The sequence below is a fragment of the Arachis hypogaea genome, unplaced genomic scaffold (genome assembly GCF_003086295.3).
Source record: "Arachis hypogaea cultivar Tifrunner unplaced genomic scaffold, arahy.Tifrunner.gnm2.J5K5 arahy.Tifrunner.gnm2.scaffold_59, whole genome shotgun sequence".
NCBI classification, from domain to species: domain Eukaryota; kingdom Viridiplantae; phylum Streptophyta; class Magnoliopsida; order Fabales; family Fabaceae; genus Arachis; species Arachis hypogaea.
This window is the reverse complement of record NW_027255485.1, coordinates 1-18,727: the sequence shown is the minus strand read 5'-3', so window position 1 is coordinate 18,727 and position 18,727 is coordinate 1. Positions and strand designations below refer to the sequence as shown.

Genomic DNA, 18,727 nt, shown 5'->3' with positions numbered 1-18,727 from the left:
CTTACTTACCTCCATCTCTTTGGTTAGTTAAGTTTGTAGTTAGGTTTTTTTTGGACAGTGAGTTTTTGGTTAGGAGGCGTGATTTGATTGGGCTTCCTAGAATGGGCCCAATAAGGCCCAATAGAAAATGAAAGAAAATGTAGGTGAGTGAGTGGTGTGGTGTGTCTGACAAGGTTGGTTCTTGTTAGGAGGAGTTGGGACCTCAAAATGTGAAATCAATAAGAAACCCTCTCTCTCTCTCTCACTCACTCACTCACTCTCTGCACTCTTTTTCACAAGAAAGAGTGTGTGATATGGTTGTGGTAAGAATGAAGAGAAGGAGAATCATAGCAAGCTTGGGTTTTCTAATGTTAATGGGCGTTGCTGTCTATTTCAGGCTTTGGGCCATTCACTACAGCATCTCCTCTGATGACTCTGAGCTCCTAAGGTTACCTTCCAATCCTTTTCTCATAATTTAAGATTCCTGCCACTTTGATTGTAATTTGTGGTTCTAGTTTGACAAAGCAAGTTTGTGATCATAATATCCCCTTGTTTTTGTTGCCAATTGATGATGTTTGCAGGCGACAGTTTGACATTGCTAACAGGGAAGCAATGGACGAATCTGCGGAGTGGAGGCTAAGGTATGACCAGGCTGTAGATAGGGAAAGCAAGTGTTTGCAGGAGCTTCAAGGGGTATGCTATCTTCCTCTTCACTTCATTCCACATTAACATTTTCAACCATCTATGCATCTCTTTGTAATCATTCTCTACTTGTGTATGTGGCAGATTAAGGGTACTAATAATAAATTCAAGATCCTGCAAAAGGTATGCCTTTAGAAAGTATGAATCAAGTTTCATTATAAGGCTTAGTTGTTGTTGTGATATCAAGTTTGTTGTACTTGAGTGCTCTAACATTGACATTCAACCTATCAGGAGAATGCAATCTTGCTTGAAAGGCTGGAAACATTGAAACGTGAGGTTGAAGACCAAAAGCTCAAGTGCAATTCAAGAAAGCATTCATGATGTCAAGTAGACTTCTTATTATCAACTTCTCCTCACCTCAAGTTGTTTATTTTCAACCACTGCTATATAGACTTATAGAGGATTTCTGGTCTAACGTTTTCACCTCAGAGTCACCAAACAAGAATCCACCAAATGAAAAATATACATGAACCATATACTAATCTTCACACTTTGTTATCATCAGGTCATTCTCCTCTGGATTATGCCTTATAGTTTTACATTGTTTTATTTACCTCAGAGAAGAAATAGCAACATTTTGTATGCCTCATATGTGTTAGGAAACGAGCGAAAGCATAACAAGAAAATTGACACAAATGATGTAATGCATGTGTTTCGAAATTGATAGAATGTTAAAAATTTGATGTGTTAGTCGACTTATGAGCAGAAATGATTAACCTTTTAGTATTTCTGAATAAGAGAAAATAAAGTGATATTTTACTATTAAGTATTATTAACATATGTATCACAAGAATGTTCAACCAATGGTGCAAATTCACAATTGATTTTGTTAAGTGAAATTTACCATGGAGAGAATCTCAATTTTATGTATAAACCAACCATCTGGGATATATGATGTACTATTTATTTTTTCCGGGGGGAGGGGAGGGGGTATCTTCGATTTTGTTAAGTGTAGGGACTTCTTCTTCTCTCTAAAAGGACATGGTGTAGGGGCCTTTTATTTCTGGACATCATGTAGGGCCTTACATTGATTCCAAATCAATAATTAGGCATCCAGTTGTCAATCTAATGGGCCACTTATTAGGTCCTTGTTTGACACTGCCACAAGTTGAAAAAAAAAAACAGAACTCTCATTATCTTGTGTAATTCAGCAAATAATCTTTTTTTTTTTGTCAAGTGGATTGGACAGCCCCAATCCTAGACATAGCAAATAATCTTTCAAATAATGTATTAGACAACATTTTTTTTTTTCTGTAGATATCTTAAGTTTCCAGAGATTCATGTCCCCAATAAAACCTTCAAGAATTGATTAAAAAAAGCCCAATAGGCTGAGTGATTGTTGGGGTTCCCTTGAAAAAAGAAGAAAAATGGAACACAAGTGGAATAGAGTTATAGTGGTAAAGTCTCTATCAAGTGTAGCTTGTGAGTGATTGGAAATGGGACCCACCCGCACGAGGCTGTGATGGAGACACGTCATCAGAATCTATGTCGTGTTTGGATGACCCCTTCAAGCCCTTTTACTTTGGCTAAAAACTTGTATAACCTTCTCACACGGTTTTCCCAGATAATGACTTCTTCCTCCTGTGCCTCTTGCTTCCATGGGCCCCACTTTAAAATTAAAAAAGTAAAAGGAAGAAAAGAAAATTAGAAAAACTAACCCATCATCTCTCTTTTAAATTTATAAAGCTACTTGTTAAAGTTTCTTTTCAAAAACTTTATACAAACAAATACCTTTAAACACACTTGTTAGAATAAAAAGATTCAATGAAATCGTTATTGACAATTTGTGTAAGATAGTGGAAGTAACATGTTTATACATGCATCTTGTGAACACACATGATGAACATTATTTTAATTGAATAATAGGCTGCATATATGATGAAGTATATCTTATCCATCATGACATATAGACACAAGGGTGGCACCAGATAATTCAATATCTAAAATATATCCAACGAGTGGTAGTGGTTAATCAGCAGAAAATTGATAATTGTGTTGTTCAAATATGTCCGTTTATAAAACAGCTAATAATATATTAGAAAAGTTTTTAAATGTATTAAAATACTGATATTTCAATATTTTAATGTTGATTTTAATTAATATATATTATATATTTTTTATAATTAAATTTAACAGTTAAAATTATAAAAATACCAATGTACTTAGTATACTTGAAATTCTTTTAATATATTATACTTAAATTCAATTTTCATTTTGTATCATAAAGGGTGACAATAGTGCTTACCAGTGACCTTCATGGCAAAAGATGGAACAACTCAACATAAGTGTGTGGTCTATTTGGTATAGTCCTTAAAACTATAAAATTTTCCTTTTTCTCCATTCTCTTACGGAAAAACGAGTGATGTATTATTATAGAAAAAATTTCAAGTGTATCGAAAATATTGGTGTTCCAATTGTTTTAACCGTTGATTTTAATTAATATATATATTATATATATTTTTTATAATTCAGATCAACGGTTAAAACAACTAGAATACTAGTGTTTTCAGTACACTTAAAACTCTTCCATTATTATATATTGTTTGAAGAACAAAGTCAACAGACTGATATGTACTATTGTACTCAAAGTTTCCGGTATAGATTGTGACATGAATAAAAAACTTGCGAGTTGAGACAGTTTGTAATTTTATTTGGACTGCTGGAAGAGAGCCCGAGTTTGTGTGGCTGGTCTGGAGGCCGTTCTGATATGAAACCCGAAAATTAGGTCCGTAGGCGAGTTTAGTGAGTTTGATGTCGTCACTTTCCATTGCTGTGTTTAGAGAGGCTTGTAATTTATGTTTGGTTTTTTGAGTCGAGTTTCGGAACTCGGAAAATTTTGGGCCATCCCGTGGTTGGGAGTAGGGTGCGTCATCTGTTGGGGGTGGATAACCGTTTCGTGGTTTTGGTCGCTTTGACATGCGCTCGTCGTTTTTATCGGGAGAGGTTTCGTCAGTTACGCTTTCCCAGGTGTCATAATGACACTTAATGTGAAGGGATGTTTGGGTTGTTTTTCTGCTTTTGCCTTTCACCTTTTTATCTTCTTTGGGGTGTTTTTGGTCTTTTGCTTCTGTAACAGTTTTTTATTTTCTTTTATTTTCCCTAGTTTTCTTTCTTCACATTGCTTCGCATTTTCTCAATCTACTGATTTCGCATTTTCCTCTACCGTGGTGTGTCCCGCGACTTGGGTTCTGTTGTTTAAGATTACAATGACGAGGTGTCAGAGTTGCCTGGGAGCTGTGGAAAAGGGCCGACGAGGTCAATTCCCATGTTCCGAAGAGCCGATCTGCCATTATGGTGCTGAGCTTTTGTGGGGCGGCTTGGTAAAAATCGAAATGGATTTGGCACTTGTCGCAACTTTTGACTAATTATAGGGAGTCCTTTATGATGGAAGGCCAGAAGTAGCCTGATCGGACGATTTTTTGGGCCAGCGTTTCCCTCCTACGTGGTGGCCACAACATCCTTCATGGACGAAGTATGTAGCCATGTCGTCGGTCACTGTGGAGATATCATGAAAGCTGGTTCTGGAGCCATTTGAGAGGACGTTGAACCATTTGATTGCGAGGACGGCCAGGGTTACTGGAAAAGCCATGCACTGGACCGCGTTGGTAGCTCCTTCCAAGTTCATCCTGGCCTCAAAGGCCGTTAGGTGTTCCTGAAAATTTTTGGTCCCGTTGTATTTTAGGTTTTATTCTTGTCAAAGCCCTTTGGAAGCTTGGCTCTTAGAATTCTTTCGGTGAAAGGGGTGGCTCCCACTACGACATGTTCGCTTCTTGCTCGCTTGGTTTTCCGGTGGAGCCGTGGTCGTCTTCTTCACGTCGGCGTTTCGGGTCCCAGAAAATGCTGCAGTCGTGTCTCTTGCTGTGTCGTTATTCGGGTGACCTGTTGTTTCTGGTTTCACGATGAGATCGGGTTCTGGAAGTCGCATGGCTTCCGTGTTCCGCGTGATACCATTCCTTGGTCGTAACCCGACCTTCGAGGTCTTGCACCCGGAGGCATAGTTCTTGAATTATTTGGACTACTTTTTCTCCCTAGCCGTCGGGGGCCCAGGTTTTGTAGGGTGGGCGGTTGTCTTCTTTTAGTTGTTGCTGGGACGGGATTGGTTGGCGATGTACAATGCCTGTTATCTTTCCATGGGTGGGAAGGATGGTCTCCCGGTATTCAGGAGTTAGGCTTCGTGTGTGTGAGTTATGGTGGTGGCTTGGGAATTTTTTTTGGGATTATCAGTCATGCCGTCACAATGTTTCAGTTTCTACAGACGGTGTCAATGTTTTGAAAGTCTCTGATACGGATTGTGAGATGGATCGGGAACTTGCAGGTCGAGACAGTTGTCAAATCGTCTGATTGGAGCAATGAGGGGTAGTACCTGTAAAGACACTCCGATATTTAAGTCAGTATGGATCTAAAAGGTATAAAGTGTGTGGAATGAATGACGTACTTGAAGGGGCTTTGGCTCTCCTATATTTAGCTTGATGGAAGTTATCTCATCGTCTTATCTTATTTAGCTAAGATAAACGAAATATTTGAATTTAAATAGTGGTTAAAAGATGTAGAGGCCAGTTTAAGCCTTTTAAAAAGAAAGAGTGGTGCCAACTCCAAGTATCCGAGTCGGAGGTCGTTCTGAGTGCGGGATCTGAGGATTCGGTCCGTAACAACTATCATAAAAACTCAACTTTTTTTAATTTTATAAAAAAAATATTGAATATAAATGATTTTTATTAATTATTTGATTTAATCAATTTATGTCCACTTCTCCTCCTCTCCCATATCAATAAAAAGTTAGAATGCCTACAAGAAATCAAAGAGGTATGTGTAAGTGTCAACAACAATGTTAAGATGGTAAAGATAATAGTAGCCATACACATGAAGGAGAGGACAGAATGGAAGCAACTGTACATTGAATGCAAATGAGGCACATATATACTTGGATCCATCAAATTCAAACAACTAGGGCGGGCCCACTTAATTACTTCCTTTTAATATTTCCTTTTTTTTCTTTTTTTACTTTTATCTTCTTAATATTCTTATTTATTTCATTTGGAAATTGACGTTTCCTTGACGAGATCGTAAAGCCATGTTAAGTTCAGGTTATAACCAGGCCATGGAGATAGAGTGTGAGTTATTTATGTTTGTTTAATATCATGCATGGATAGAAAAGCATGCCATATTTGGTGGCAAAATGGTGGGTCCTGAAAACAAGACTAGTCCAACCTGAATGAATGAAGAAATACTATTAATACTGAAGAGGAAACTCTTATTGTCACCTTTCCTCTTGTTTAATTTCCTCCATCCATCGATCTCTATTCTTCTTCTACACAAATCACTTTTCATACACTAATAATTTATTCTAAATATCTTCACTTCGATATCAAAGTATATATAATTTATATGCAGTCATTTCTTTTTCCTTTTTTTTTTCTCTATATGTATGAGTGTGTGATGTTGTAGGCACATTCATATAATAATTATTGAGGCAATTAACGAAGAGATGTCGTTGATGATACGGTTTCTTCATAAGCTGTGTCACATGATCCAACTCAAGATCTATTTGTTTTGTAGGGATCCTTGTGTTTCGGATTCTGTCTTCTCAGTTTCCTAGAGTTGTATTGTATACACTTAATGCTTTGAACATGGAAGCTTCAACCTAGCTAGCTTAGCTTGGTTCCATGGAATTTTCTTTTCTTTTTTGGGTGACATGTGATGATGAATAAATACGATGACAAACAAGGTTGGACATGTCCAAACATCCCCACTTCTACTCATGTATGCTTCTAGCTAAGCTCCAACTAAAATTTAGAAAAATGTACAAACTGGGTTTTGATGCTTTTATCTAAATTTATATATAATAAAATAAAAAAAAACGCACACAACTAGTCATTCATTACTTTCCTTCTATACGCATAAATGAAAAAAAAATCACGTGCAAGCAATAAATTTTAATAATGTATAACTAGAATAAGGAAAAGTATATCAATATATTATCTACTAATTTATTGTCAACAATAATTAATTATTATATTTTAAACACATATATAAAGAAATATATCTAAAAAATATATTTATAAAATATTTTTATTAAACATATTCATAAAAAAAATATTTTTATTAGATACATCTATAATGATACTTCTATTAAATACAATTATAAATAAAAATTAGCAGAAATTAGTAGAAATATTATTGATAAGATAACAGAATTGCTAGAATAAACTCTTTTACGCATTGAAAAAGTAAAATGTGCATTAACTTCTATTAATAATAAGTTGCATTAGAGATGTGGTAATGGAACTCCTTATTTTTTAATATTAACTCTTTTAGATTAATTTTTGTTAATTAACGTCACTCAAAAAAACCCTCATGTAAAGTATATTTTCTAATATAAATAATGCTAGAGAATTAATTTATTTATTTTAAATTGTAATTTTTTAAATTTTATAAATATTAACTGATTAATTAATTTTTATAAATTATTTTGTAATGATGTTATGAATTTGAATGTAGTGAGAGAAGAAAACAGCCCGGCAGCCAACCCGCCGCAACACATGCGTAAGGGCACCGTCGATGATGTCAGCCGCACGTGAAGCAACCCACTTTTTTTATTTTTTATTATTATTAGGTATTACCAAACAAGTCTTTAACTTTACCTTTACTTTACCATGCATGGCCCCACGTTCTCACGTGTGCCTTGTTAAATATTATCTTATCTTATTTCATTTGTTTTGTTGTGTCTTGTGTCATTGTGTAGTGAGTCAAACTGGAATAATGTGTCTCCCTTCTCTTCTGCTTCTTCTTGTTAGTCCATATAATTAATTAATAATCTTTCTGTTTCTTATATTAGTTACCAAATAGCATTATTTTATGCTTGTCACGCTCGGAATCTAACCTATTATTGACTTTGTGTTTGACAACTCCCTCTGCCTTTTACAATCCCGATATCACCACCCATGCTTTGCTATCATATGTGCTTTTTTTCCTTTTCTTATTTCTTTCATTAAAACTATTAATTATATAATCCATCCATACTTTGCGGCATCACCATGGGACCTGTGTTTCGTTGAATTTTCTTCTAGATTTGTATCTATTATTGTTGGTTACAAATTATCAGTAATATTAGCTAATAATCTATTTGTAAAGTATTACTAATTTGGTAAAAAGATGTTTATTGTGTTTGTTTCTAAGAACAAAACAATGAAAACAAGAAAGAATAAGATACTGATGCAGAGACATAAAATTTTGTGTTTTTTTATTCTATTTAGTGATAAATTAGAACAAATTATAAAAATTTAATTTATTTTTATTTTTTTATTTAAAAAATTTGAGATGAAAAATATAACAATAAAAATATAATTATAAAAAATTAATAAGAATAATAAAAGAAAAAATAAAAAATAAGTTGTGTCCCTTGTTAGTGTCTCCGTGTCCTTCCTGTCAGGATAGACACATAATATATTAAATCAATGTCTCTAGAAATATTATCTCTGTCCATGTCTCATCTGCTAAATACAATTTTGTGTTTCAGTATTTTTGTCTTAGTGTCCTATCTCTATAAACAAACGCAACGTTTAACGTTCCTAACTCAAATTTCCATGAGTGATTCTTTAGATGAAAAAGAGAGGACAATACCATGATTTAAAAAATAGAGAAAGAAATTGTTTGAATAATTATGATAATTTTACCCCATAGAATGACAGTTGTAAGCATAGTTTTTCAAATAAATTTAAATGGTGTTAGGTTTGTATTCCAACAAAAATCTCAATTTAGATGTTAATGTTAGGAAACTTGGGTGGAGGCATGCACGTTTAATTTAATTATCTGTGATTGATTATTTTCCATGTGGCAAGTGATTAGTTGATGAGAATGATGGATCATGATCCCTGTGATAAAACTTCTCATTAAGTCAACTCTACCTATGTACATATGTTTCTCTAACCCGTGATTACACACCCGGCCCCTTCAACTAACTAAATATTTTCCTTCAATTTGTGCTTTAATTTTCCGGGTCAACCAAGCTAACATTATTATTTTGGGAAGATTATTAATCTCTGTGTGTCTCATGAACTGAAACTTGTTCACATTTGTTCACCTCATTTTTCTTGGGTTTACTTATGTGCTAAGCTACTATATCGTTTAATATGCAATTAATTAATAAATGCATAAGAAGGTTGAAAGACCTTGCTTCTAGTTTTTGCATTTTTAACAAGGAGCAAAATAAATACATATTATTAAACCTACCATATTGCCACTCATTAATATTTGAATTTGACTTGAAAGTGAAGTTCCTAACAAAACCATGCACCAATTTTCCACCAACCAAACCAGAACAGAAAGACCCCCCAATTGATTATTCTGTTGACAAGAGTTATTATGTTTACATACATTTTGGGGCTAAGGGCCAAATTTAATGCAACATGAAACTGTTTTATATGTATGTGATGGCAGCAACAAGACAAAAATGTAAAAATATCTTGAGGTTAATTGCAGAACAACAACAGAGTCACTTTCTCTTTTTTCAATTTAAGTGTTTGCAATTGATACACAATACAATAATACAGACCAATCTATTTATATCAGGTTCTCTACCCTTTCAACAAAATTTAGAACAACAAAGATGTGCCAAGTCAAAATTGAGAAGCAAGAAGGAATAAAGGATCAAGAGTTATGATCACTGCAATAAAATCTCAAAATCCAAAATACAAAATATGTCTCCAAGATAGATCATAGATCGAGAAAGAATTATCTTGGAGAGTATGATATTCAAAAATCAGATCCTTCCTTCCAATTCTTAAGGAAGGGGTAAAAGGGGTCATAAATGGGAATATAGAGGATTTGATAAACCAACTATACAATTGAAAAGGGTAAAAAAGAATTGGTTTTATTTTTTCTTCAACTACACTCCTACATTGTCACTGCTGGAATCCATTAGAATAGTCAATCTCTTTGTTGTTCTTGAGAAATCACTGCAACAATAACATAAAGGACAATGAGATAAACATGTCAAGCCTTAAGTTGGATTTCAATTTTGCATTTCAAGGGGGTCTTACCTGAATGGTTCATCTCCAAGGTGTTTGACTGCACCATTTATGTCTCGGTAGAGCACATGACTTAGCATCTCGGATTTTTCGATGCCAAACATGTCTGCTAGCTTTCTGTGCAGTTCATCGTACGAAGCAAGCAACGAGAGGTCCAATGTCCGACCTACATCTTCCGATTCCATAAAAACTTTGCAGTGACCGGTCTCCAAACCGGCCTCGGTTTCTTGACGGTGATCCTATACCACGGGAACCTCTCACAAGAGGAGCGTTCTGGTATACCTTGCTGATGCAGAGCAGAACCAGAACCATCAGAAAAATTATTGAGTTTATCAGCATTTCCATCGGATGAACTATTTCCGGTAAGAACAGGGGAGACAGCATCACCAGAGCTGCTGAGAGAGAGCTGCTGCTCTGTGAGAATCTTTTGGCCAAAAAGCACAAGCTGTGGTGTCTTCCCTTCATCTGGTTTCTTTGAGGATTGCACAGAACTCGCCATAGATAACAAGCAAGAGACACTTTCACTGGTGCTGGGTTTTTGCAATAGTAAGTTATTGGGGACCCTGATTGGTGTAGCAGCGTGATCAAGAGACGGGAAACCAGCCGAATATAGACCTGACTGCAGTTTACTGAGGTGGAGATCTGATAAGGATATACCATAATGAGCATGCCTGGCTCCCTGCATGCCAGCAGGAGTAGTTTCGGGTAGACAACCATAGGGGTTACTCGGACCTAGAAGGTTGCTGGAAAATGTTGGCACATGAATTTGGCCATCAAGGGGAAAATCCGGGTGTTGGGGCAATCTTAATTTCTTCCGCGGCGGTGAGAAAGGTGAAAGATGAAGGGCAGGCATGCTTGATACCAATTCAACAAGCCATGGACTCACTCTTCTCACATTTTGAAGTAAATCTGGTTCGTCCCATGTAACCTATCAACATATTCTTAAGAGAGTTACAAACTTCATTGATTAGGAATCATGCATTGTATGGTTGAATTGCTTCTTAACATTATTGAGCGCAATGTGCAAATATATATTTATAGTTTCTACCAAATTCAGCATATTTCAGAACTATGTAATGTTCTGTTCTAGTTTAATATGTTTGTTACCTGAAGAAGCCTCCAAGGTGAGTTAGGCCATCCAAGGGGATCAGCAACCTGAACTGAAGATATGGTACCCATAAACCAGCTAATTCGCGACGAGTCCTCGGTTTCAAAGGCCATCTTGAACCTTATTCCAGAGCACCACCTAATCTGCAGTGCAGCTTCAACCAGTGAGGCCTTCACACAGAACTCGGGCGTACTCGCGCGAGGGTAGTAAACGACCTCAAAAGGTTGCTTGTTGGCAGCAAGAGTAGCAGCTTCAATGACTGCTTCAGGCCGCACTTTTCCCTTCCCCATCATTCTTGTGCCAGTGTCCAATCCATTTCTCAAGAGCCTCATATCATCCTCCTTCAGAAACCCTGGAAATCCACCATAAGGCATTGGACAATTTCCACCGGCTGGATTCCAACCTGAAGAAGCCTCAGGCCCACCTCCTAGACCCTTCTTTGCTCTCCGAATCCCAACACACAGTTCCCCATTGTCCGCCCTCAAAAACACAATTGAGTCCCCAGCCACAAGCTTCTTGTGATTCACAAAAGTACTCCAACCGGTAGTTAGGAGGTGCCGCCTCGGCGTGCCCCTATAAATGTGCCTAAACTTCCACGTCTCGCCGTGAACATCTTTTGCAAGTATGCTCTGTACCGGAGGGTCGGCCGAGTAGTCCAGCCGCGGGAAAATGGTCTCGGCACAATACCTAGGAACCGAAAACCCCCACCATTGTTGGCATCAGATTGAGTCAAGGTCTTTGCAAATGAAGCAGGCTTATCCTGAGCCTCAGGTTCATGGATTCCACCTCCTCCAACAACACCAGCATCATTTCCATAATCAGCATCATTGCCACTGAGAGGAAGAAGCCTAAGCTTGGCATAGACCTCATCAGTCTCAGGATCAGCCATGTACTTCACAGCAGCAACCCTGCATGGAACCATAGGTGGAACCACTTTGGGGCAGGTCCTAAAGTTCACAGGACCACATGCATGCTCAGCATGGCCCTGAGGGAAGTAATAGACCTTTGTGTTCACCTGTGGCATCTGCACCATGCCACCTGCACACGCATGCCATAGCTGAGGGTCCAGACACTTCTCCACTGCTTCTCTTGTTTTCTCCTTTGACTCCATAAACGTTATCATCCTCAGATTAGCTTTTTCACTGCATCAAATCCTCACACTTTCATCAATTTTCCTTAATTCACCCACACTATTCAATATTCATGACAAGCAATTATCGGGTGTAGCCAATTTTTTTAATGAAAAAAAGAAGAAGAGAAAAATTAATTACCTGAAAAAGCATATAGGATCACAGTTCACAGCAAAGCTGAAACCAGAAGAAAAGCAAAAAATAAATTAATAAATAAAGTAAATAAAAATCAGTGCCAATTACAAAATCAGGAAAACCTCAGAAAGTGGATGCAAACTATGAATACCATCCAATTTTGCTGACCGAAGAATTCAGACTCCAGAAGCTTCCTTCCCTATTTTGCTGTCAATTAAACCAGACTTCTTTTGTCTATCCACAACTTTGAAACAATTGGGGGAGCCGAAAGGGTAGCTTTCATGGAAGAACGAGAGCCATGTGAAAGTCCATGGAAGAGAAACAGCACTTGAGACACACATTTTTTTCTTCTTTTCTCTGTGGAGGATGCTTGAAAAGGAGAATTTTGAAGGAAGAGTTGAAATTGGAAGAGGCAGTGTTTAAGTTTACAATTGAAACATTGCCAAAAGCGTAAAAAAGAAAGAAGCTCAAGATCCAGGGAAAACATAGTGTGTCCTGTCTGTGAGGTAGACAGTGAAGAGGAAAGAGAATATAAGAGAAGCAACAAAAGAATCTGTAACTGAATTGCAGAAGAATCTCCCCAACAAGATCTCTTCAAAGCTCCAAAATTTAAGCACAAAAAGCTCACCCAGAAGAAAGGAAGAGAAGAAAAGAGAAAAGAGAATTAAGAAAAAATAATAAAAAAAGAAGACAGAATTGTTATTTATTGTGTGTTTAGAAAAGAGAGTAGTTGGTGTTGAAGGATTGAAAGGGATGGAAGAAGGTGATGACGAAGTGTATGGCAGACATGGATGGTTGGAAGCAGAGAGAGAGAGAGAGAGAGAGAGAGAGAGAGAGAGAGAGATGATAAAAAGGCCAAAGTGAGAGACCCACACTTCTTAACGCAGCAGAGGAGACAGCAGAGGGGGCCTTTTCTTTTCTCTGTCTATGTTTTTTTTTGTTACCAATATTTCATTTCATCTTAAACTTAATTCAATTTCTAATCTTTTCACATTTTTGTATTACATTACATTTTAGATAATAATAATTCATCTCTGTACCAGCTAGGATTACTAAGCAACCCATTTTATAGTTTCAAAATCTGTATTATTAAAAATTTTAGCTCAGTCTTAAACATTAGTATACCACAAGTAGTATTTTGATATAAATATTAATATAAGTAATTATTAATAAATAGTAATATTTTAATACTTTTATAATCAAATCTTAATAATATTATAATAATGTTGTAATTAATCCTTCTTATTTTGATTTATGAATATTTTTCCATTTGAGGGGAGGACCGAAAATGTTTCCACAAACATGGCTTATGATTCTCCACGCAATTCAAATTACCTATGTACAGTAACAGTAACTCTCACAACAGTGTTGGGTAAATCTGGTAAGTACTTTCAAGTTTCAAGATTCCTAGGTTCTCAAACTATCAGATTCTCTCGCCTTTTAATATTTTTAGGTACGAGGTTTACGCTAACATTTACTATTCCTCACAAAATTCATATATGTGTTAATATATTTTCTTTTTTAGAATAAAAGAAATTTTGATATTTTAATATATATTTTTTGGGATAAACTAATTAACTAAACTAGTTTGGATCCAACAAGTTTATGACAAAGTTCATTTTTCTTCAGCAATAATTTATTATTATAATATAAAGCAAATAATTTCAAATAATATTAAATAAAAATTGTATACTCCATATAACAAGGTAAAATAATTTATATATTGAATATTGATATATTTTGTCAAACATTTCCTTATTATTATTATTATTAATTTTTTCCACACATCACATATAAATGATGTTTCGGTTGTTGGTAATGGGTCCACGCTTTCCGTGTAGATAGTGAGTCAAAGTTTTGTGTTATGGTCTCGTTAATATACAAATTTATTGATATCTAACATATTACATTACTTGTATAAAAAAAAACTAATTATTAATCTGTTATCAATATAATAATATATATATATATATATTTAAATATAAAATATGCATTAAATTATATGAAACAATATATATATATATATATATATATATATATATTATAGCTGATTTTTCGTATTATATTAAAGTATTTTTGTTTCCTAATTAACGTGTTATTAAAAAGAAACAATGATAATAGTAAGAGAAATGATCAATATACCAATTTTTAAATATGTATAATATTTCTTAAAAATATTTTGTTCTAGTATTATAAATATTGACTTTTTCTTTAAGAAGTAATTAAGAGTTCTTTGATTAAATATATTAGATAAGAGAGAGAAAAAATGAGAATTTTGATTTTTGTTCAATATATTTTAGTGCATTAAAACTAAGAAATTTATATTTTGAGTGGTAGAATTTTGGACGCTTATTAGAATTTTGAGTGCATTAAAATATTTCTAATATTGGACGCTTATTAGACCTCCCAAGTCCCAACATTGAGATAGAATTTTAAGCTATTTCTCTTAAATGCATATCGGTAGCTACTTCATTTTGTTTTCCAGATTATGTATAGTGAGATACATTATTATATGGTTCAATTAATATCAAGAAATTATTGAACTAATACTTTTAAAAAGAAGAATGTTAGGAGGCCAGTAATTTTAGTGTTTTGTAATTATTAATTAGCTATTAATAATATTTTTATGGTATAAAATTATATTTATTATAAAAATTACTCACTTTTATTTTGATGATTAAGTGTTGGTTAGAAAACACAAAAATGATTGACCAGTAGACTTTTTCTTTAAGAATACGTCCAAGAAGAATTAGGTAATTTTTTTTCTCTCAAAATATTATCACAATAACCTCAAGACGATTAATAAAAATGTCAATTATTATATTACATATATAGGTTAATCTATGAGCCTATGAGAGATATGTGCAAGCCATTAAGCCATTGGCTTTCAATTAAATAGGAAAAAATAACAAATAAATAAACGAATCATCTTGCAAATATAATCATTTAAGCTATACTATAGGCTGGATAATATCTATTAATGGTGCATAGCACGGTCAATCATACCTATTGAAGTTAAAAACAAGCACTAGACTGTTGCCAATGGGCGGACTTAACTTTTTCCCCTATTTTGAGGTCATTGCTACAAAACGAATTAAAGTGGTGTGTTATTAATTTTATGGGTAGGCCAATTTAACCATTCACATAGCATTTATCATTATGACTTGAATTCATTATTTTCTTTAATTTTATTATATATATTTTTACCTATTGTTGAAGATATATTCATCATGTAACTCATTATGTCAACTTAAATTTTTAGAATAATAATTTTATAATAATATTAAATTTTTTTATAATTAAAAAATTAAATTCAATTTTTGTTTAAACTTTTAAAAAAAGAATTTTAATATAAGATATTAAAAAATATACATAAACTTATAAAAAAAAACTATTACATAAAAACTAAATATGCATATTAAAAATAATTATTAATGTGTTTTTTATAAATAATTATTTTTTTGGTAAAATATAAATATAATTTTTAAGAGCAGTGATAAGAGGTATTCTAATTTATTTTATAAGCTTCAGATTTATTTCTCTTATTGAGAGAAATAATTTGTTATTCCCGGAGAGAAGCTAAGAAAAATCTTAGCCCACGCAAGCCTAGCTAAGACTCGGCGCTAAAATGAAACATAAAAATAAGAAGCATAAGATGATATAATTATAAGCAAGAAAGAGACCTTATAACCACCAAAATAAAAAACAAAATAAAGACATACACCATTAGCTTAGTAAGGCCCAGCCATGCACTGCCCTAATTGATAAATGAAATATGAGTGGTGGTGGGGATCCCGGAAAGAGAGAGATATATAGAAAGAACACCAACCAATGTTTTTACATCAAATTATTTATTTTTAAAAAAATTAAAAATTATGATAAAATAAATTGGGAGACAACAAAGACTAAAATCTAGACATCTTGATTATATAGAAGCTCTAACATGATATTTTGTGTCATCAAGAATAATATTTATAAAAAAAACATAAGTTTTTGGTAAAGCTAGATACATGAAAGATCCTCGTTCCCATTTAATTGCAAATTTACAAATAATGAATAGGTTAATTAATAATTATGTGTAAGTTAAGTATATTTAGCATGTATATCCCGGGATTAGTTAGTTAATAAGGTGATGGTCATGGAAACTAGACGATTTACCTAGATAGGTTTAGATGGATGTTGGCTCATTGAATTGAAGATGTAACATTGAAAACACATGGAGGCAGACGTCAAATTTAGGCAGTTGTCGATCCATATTGAATTGGAACCTTTGCATGACCCGTTTTGGTGTGCAAATTTTGTACCCTCAATGTATTACTACTATATGGCAAGCATTGCAACCATCCCCACCAACACTTAAATACACCCTTCATCACTTGTCTCATCTTCTATTTTAATTTCTTCCATCTTCTTTGAGGATGTGTCTTCTTGCTACCATGCATCCAAATCAACAAATTTCAAAATAGTTTCTTCTTAATTTTCTTCCCCTCTCCCCAATAATTATATTGGAGCGAGATATCATTCAGTTAAGTACATAGTTAGATATTAGTTTCTATTTGATTATTAGTGATTACCCGTGTTAGTTATCCTTTACAGATTATCACCAGGTAGAAACTCAGGTGCAGTCGACTTCACGTGAAGTTTGATAACTGAGAGTTATTAGATAGTTTGCCTGATTTGATAAATTTTAATCTAACGGTTCTCAACTATCAACTTTACATAAGTCAACTGCACTTTGATTTTTATCTTATTACTAACATTTTGATTTCATCGTCGTTAATAATAAATTAAATTATTTTTGTAAATTTAAATCTTAATGTAATACCATTTTTTAACCACAAAATATTTGACGTAAATTTTTTAGAAATCTATTTAAGTATATATACTCTCTAAATTATCTTATTTTTTTAATGAGGAATGCTAGGAGCCAGCAACTTTTGAAATTTATAGCTATCAATAAAATTTTTAATGATGTGAGATTAGTGTAAAATTTTAAATCTATAGTTCACTCTTCTTTACTGATTATATACTGCCAGAATTCGATAAGTTGTTGCCCCTAGTTTTCCTTCTTAATTTCTCTTTCTCTGTTATTATATATATACCAGTTTTCTTCTACTAATTAAGTTATTGCCTTGGTCTGGGTCTATATCCGCACAACTGGTATAGCTATTTAATACATCAATATATCATTATTATGGTTGTCGTGGCTCTATGTTTGTTTTTGTTTTTCTTATTCAATCTTGTTCTTGGTGAAGAGCCATGCCATGATGATACTATATATTGAAGGAACAGTGTCTGCAATAATTATCCGATCTTATCATACTTGGTTTATTAGGATTTCAACTCAACATGTGAGGTGTTCTTTTGATTAATTAGATTACGTATGTAAGGATCATTATTCAAATCTAATACAACTTTTAAATTTGTCTCAATAAAATAATTAATTATTTCAAATGACCCAGATAAAAGAATTTAAATATTGCTTTGGACAGATAACTGAACGAATTATTAAATTAGTATACTTAATTGAGCATGAAAGAGTATAAGGCAAGGTTAATAATAGAACGACTTGATTCTCATAATAATAAATTATAATAATAAGTTAATGGTATGAATCTATTTTGGACCAAAATTTGAAAAATAATTTCTTATGAAGAGGATATCATCTAAAGAAAAAAAAAAGTCTTATAATAAGATGTTAGATATTTTTATTATTATAGTGGTGATTATTTTTTTTTAGTATTGACAAACAGGTCAACTTGACTTATTTAGATTCGACTCATTTAAATATATGGGTTAAACAGGTTAGTCCGTTTAAATCTGTCTTATTTATGGATCATAATTTTTGAACTATTTATGGCCAACTCAATAGGTTAAACAAGTTGGTCTGTTTATCCTTTATTTTATTTTTTTTTTTAAAAATATTTTGACAAAAATATCACTTTTCAATAAAAAAAAATGGGTAAATAAACTAACCGATGAATTTAAACCCATTTTAACAGGCTTTAGTTTTTTTGTGTAAGGCCTTGTGATTTATTATATTAGTACTTTTTGTTTAGAGTTGGCCAGTCAAAATAATAAGGGAGTCACTTTGATAAAGATGCTTAAAGCGTCTTTTTCTAAAATATTTTTTAGTAATTAAATTGAATACATTTTTTTTTTTTTTTTCATTAATAGACTTTTGTCGAAATTAAAAATCTTGGTGTTAATTTTTTTTTAAAATTACAAAAATTTAGAATCAGACAAATAATTGACCTTTTTTTTTTCGAAAAAATCGGATAAAAACCTAAGAATCTTGAAAGCGCAAATTAAATTTTTCTCAATATTTTTTTTGTAGAAAAAAATAGAAATACAAAAAAAAATAATTAACTAAAATTAATAGAGAATTCAGATTAGCGAAAAGTTTTAGCCCATAAAAAATCAAGTGAAACATCGCAAAGTTAAACTAGACGTACAAATACTTAAACAACTATATTATAAGACTTTAGGCTCTTCCATCATAATAGTTATTTTTTTTAGTGATTCTCTCTTATAGATTATTACAGCTAATTAAGTTAAAAGCTAAGCACAAAGAGTTTTTTAGAAGAAATTAATAAGAAGTCATATGTTGTTGAGTTGTATCTATAATTTGTGTGTTGTTGATGTGA

The 18,727-nt window shown here is 33.3% G+C and overlaps 1 protein-coding gene and 1 pseudogene across 1 annotated transcript; one reads left to right on the top strand and one right to left on the bottom strand.

Annotated features, from left to right (window-relative positions):
- Positions 1–141: 141 nt before the first annotated feature.
- LOC114927218 (uncharacterized) lies at positions 142–1,371 on the top strand. The gene is made up of 4 exons (XM_029296858.2): positions 142–427; positions 561–672; positions 766–804; positions 913–1,371. The coding sequence occupies exons 1-4, from the start codon at positions 294–296 to the stop codon at positions 1,000–1,002; spliced, it is 375 nt and encodes a 124-aa protein (XP_029152691.1). The 5' UTR covers positions 142–293; the 3' UTR covers positions 1,003–1,371.
- A 7,946-nt stretch (positions 1,372–9,317) lies between these two features.
- Positions 9,318–12,080, bottom strand: LOC114927217 (auxin response factor 18-like; annotated as a pseudogene).
- Positions 12,081–18,727: the final 6,647 nt, after the last annotated feature.

What these genes read in the sequence shown, in the direction of transcription:
- LOC114927218 (XM_029296858.2), top strand. Translation starts at nt 294, where the DNA reads ATGGTTGTGGTAAGAATGAAGAGAAGGAGAATCATAGCAAGCTTGGGT. An exon ending in GATGACTCTGAGCTCCTAAG is followed by an intron (nt 428 to 560) that starts GTTACCTTCCAA and finishes TGATGTTTGCAG; the next exon opens with GCGACAGTTTGACATTGCTA. An exon ending in GTTTGCAGGAGCTTCAAGGG is followed by an intron (nt 673 to 765) that starts GTATGCTATCTT and finishes TGTATGTGGCAG; the next exon opens with ATTAAGGGTACTAATAATAA.